This window comes from Arachis stenosperma, chromosome 8, assembly GCF_014773155.1.
Source record: "Arachis stenosperma cultivar V10309 chromosome 8, arast.V10309.gnm1.PFL2, whole genome shotgun sequence".
NCBI lineage: Eukaryota > Viridiplantae > Streptophyta > Magnoliopsida > Fabales > Fabaceae > Arachis > Arachis stenosperma.
The window spans coordinates 28,386,846-28,390,333 of NC_080384.1; the positions used below are offsets into that span (position 1 = coordinate 28,386,846).

General features: G+C 29.4%; 1 protein-coding gene across 1 annotated transcript; it reads right to left on the minus strand.

The window, feature by feature from the left end:
* Positions 1-332: 332 nt before the first annotated feature.
* LOC130945729 (DNA polymerase delta small subunit-like) lies at positions 333-3,068 on the minus strand. The gene is made up of 8 exons (XM_057874435.1): positions 2,952-3,068; positions 2,481-2,507; positions 1,847-1,926; positions 1,671-1,751; positions 1,450-1,577; positions 951-1,028; positions 779-846; positions 333-449 (listed from the first exon to the last, which is right to left on the minus strand). The coding sequence occupies exons 1-8, from the start codon at positions 3,066-3,068 to the stop codon at positions 333-335; spliced, it is 696 nt and encodes a 231-aa protein (XP_057730418.1).
* Positions 3,069-3,488: the final 420 nt, after the last annotated feature.

Here is a 3,488-nt window from a genome sequence, read left to right on the forward strand (position 1 = left end):
TAATTTTAAAACTTTTTATTAAACAAGTTATTTTTACAATATAAAAATATTAAGATTTTATATATTTTTTCAATATAAAATTATTGTGTACTCAAACCAACACTAATGAGGTTAGAATACTGTAAGAAAACAACCACAATTTTAAAAAATAAAAAGGGATAATGAAAACAAAAAAGGGGTCACAATAAGCGAGTGCAAGAGGAGATGTGGTTCAACAACAACAACAAAGACCATGAGCTTGTCTTAAAAGCCTTCCAATATGTCTCTAGATTCAAACCGTCATGGTTCCAAACAACACGCCAACCTCCTCCTCCTCCTTCTTCTTCTTCTTCTTAAAAACATAGAGCTTCCTTCACTAAAACTTTCTGACCAATCTGCTCAACATAATCTATAAAATCACAAGCTTCTTCAAATATGCTGCTGATGTTACAATCTTCATTGTCACTCACCTGTTTTCAATGAGCAAGAACAGGACCAATATATATAATAGGAACAAAATAAAACTCATTTCATGTGCTTCTTTTATGATGGAACTTTAAAATTGCTTCATTAAATAATAAAAGGGAGAAAAGCATGTGGAAAGATAACATGTTATTTCTAAGAAACACATTTCCAGTTCATTATCAATTTGACATAATGTCAAAGGTTACTTTAACTATTACATTGTCAAGACAGCAAATATCTTCTCAAGCACAAAAGACAAGTTATTAATGTGTTTATGGAAGCAATATAAGTATGAAAAAGCCATCTTTAAGAGTAGTGTAAAAACTGAGCTCACCACAACTGCAATGCCAGATTCACTGAATTTCGGGACGCTTATGAGTCTCCCAAACTGCCCTTCAGATCCTGCAACCAACATGAAAGCTAATGAGTGTCAGAAAGGGGCAAGATATAGTAAAAGCAAATCACAGAACATTTATTTCTGCACCATAGATCTAGAATAAAAATACCCTTTATGATGCCAGCAAAGTACAGATGAGGACAGCTCTCAGTGAAGAAGGGATCCCTATCAGTATAAGGATAGCATCCTGGAAGACAGCAATAAACATCAAAGTGTTAACTTCATTTGGAATTTTTAACTCTAGTTTTCTTCAGAAATAGCATGTGAAATATGATTGCCAAAGGTTCAACCTTTCAGAAATGTTTATAGAATAAAGTACTAAATTGGTCTTCTATGTTTGGACATAATTCTGTTTCAGTTCTTAAGGTTTAAAGTGTTCTATTTGAATTCAAAAAAGTTTTATTTAGCATCAATTTAGTCCCACGGTGAGGTCAAACTTAAATAATTAACGAAATATCCTATATAACAACAGTACAAGAACAAAATCGATAATTTGGAGAACAAATACAAGCTCCAGAGACACTAAATTGACGCCCATACATAGTGGACCAATTTAATACTTTACCATGTTTATATTACAGTTGCATTGAAGTACACATTACGCATACCTACAGTATTAGGTGCTCTGGGTGCTAAATGCCTCCACCTTAGTGTCCTTTCCATAAATTCAAGTTTATCTTTTGCATCCGAATACTTCTCAAGATCATCTATATTCTGACCTGATGTGCCATGAAACCTAAAAGAAATGCCACATCATGTTAAACGTATTGTAGATAGTAGATTCAGAGTCAAAGACAGTAATAGGTTTGTGATTTTATAGCCTACTCACCCGATATTATCAATCTCAAAAGAATGAGGATTTGTAAAAGATCTAAAGGTGTTATAAGCTGCCAAACCAGGAAAAAGGCATCTATGCAATGGCTGAAAGTAAAACTCTTAGTAATACAGGCAAACAACACCTAACATATTATATAAACATAAAGCATATTTATCTTGAAAGAAAACATGAAAAGCTTCCGTGGTAATGAGAAATTAGCAGGATCGTTGGGTCCTTGCATGATATCTAAAGGCAAACCAGCTGCAACCTAAACAAACATAAGTAAAAATTAAGCAATTTTTATTTGGGATAATAAAGTGCATGTTTGGGCGGCATTATTTTGTTAAAAAAGATTTTTTTCAATGAAAAAATATCTTTTTTTATTTTTTAACGTGTTTGGCAAATTTTTAGTAGTAAAAGTAAAAGCACTAGTAAAATAAAAAAAGATTTTTTTGAGAAGCTATAATTTACATCTTTTTTTAAAAGATCTTTTTTCCTAAAAAAAAGATGTTTTTCATGTAATAAATAAACAAAAAAGTACTTTTATATTGTTATACCCAAACATAATTGATAGATAAAAAGACCTTTTTACATGAGATATCCAAACATAAAATTACTTTTACTTCTCTATAAGATCTTTTAAAAAAAGATAACTCGAAAAAAGATCTTTTCTTAAAAGCTCACCCAAACAAGCCCAAAGACTACGATATAAGAATCTAACTAATAAAAATGAAACCTGATTCAATATAATATCCAGTTCATTTATCGGTTCAGCAATCCTTGAGAGATCCTTTGAAATCAAATTCTGATTAAAGAAAATACCTCAACAAATTCAGCAATTGGAGCAGTCTACAGCACCCATATGTCAACACCAATAGAAAAAAAAAATAAAGAGGGGGTTAAAAATTCTTTTGGTAAGTTTTTTGCAAAAATTTAAATACTTAACCAATTTATTTTACACCTTGGAGTTGAAGTTTGAAGAACCTGAAATAATCAAATCATCACCATCTTAACAGATTATTTTTTTCCAGTCAATCCATTCATCCTACAATCTTATATCCATCATGTCAAATAATAATTTATGTATCAGTCTTATAGGTGTATAGTTTCGGAAAATTTTCACATATACCAGCCACTTTATTGGTATAATAGTATAGGAAGATTATCAGATGTTCTACTGTACTTTGTTGGAACAGCGCTGTTCTTAGCATTACTTGGGGGAGTAGTTTTTTTTGTCGTTTTCCTTCGATGTTAAATGGCAATATTATCCCAAAGTGTGCGTCGCAAAATTACAATGTTGGTCAGCTTTGAGTGGGTTGCCACAATCCTCTCCGCGCTGTTACGTTCATATTTATACAATCTCATAATTTGGTTAACTATTATCACTTGTTTTGCAACAATCCATGTCATTATCTTTGTATGAATAACTCAACCTCATGGTCAACCATCAAGTACTTTAATTTAACAATTCAATTAAGTTTCTTTTAAAAATTATATATTTAATCTTTTATTACATTAATTTAAAAAAAATAAAATAAATATTTCTAAAAATTATGAATAAATTTAGTATCTTTTTAAAATTAAATACACATTTAAAATATAAATTAAATAAATTTAAAATTAAACCTTTCTCTATATTTCTTTTAAATTGTTATTTTGATACTAATACTAATTTTTAAATTCGTTTAAATTTTACATATTTTAACAAAAGTTTTCATAGAAAACTGTTTTAATTTCTTTTGATTTTTTAATATTATTTTTCTATTTTCATTTTAGTATTATTATGAAATTTTTTTACATTTGCAAATTTAAACATTTTTTATGAGTTAA

What these genes read in the sequence shown, in the direction of transcription:
- LOC130945729 (XM_057874435.1), bottom strand. Translation starts at nt 3,068, where the DNA reads ATGACATGGATTGTTGCAAAACAAGTGATAATAGTTAACCAAATTATG. An exon ending in ACTCAAAGCTGACCAACATT is followed by an intron (nt 2,508 to 2,951) that starts GTAATTTTGCGA and finishes TGGGTGCTGTAG; the next exon opens with ACTGCTCCAATTGCTGAATT. An exon ending in TTTGAGATTGATAATATCGG is followed by an intron (nt 1,578 to 1,670) that starts GTGAGTAGGCTA and finishes CATTTCTTTTAG; the next exon opens with GTTTCATGGCACATCAGGTC.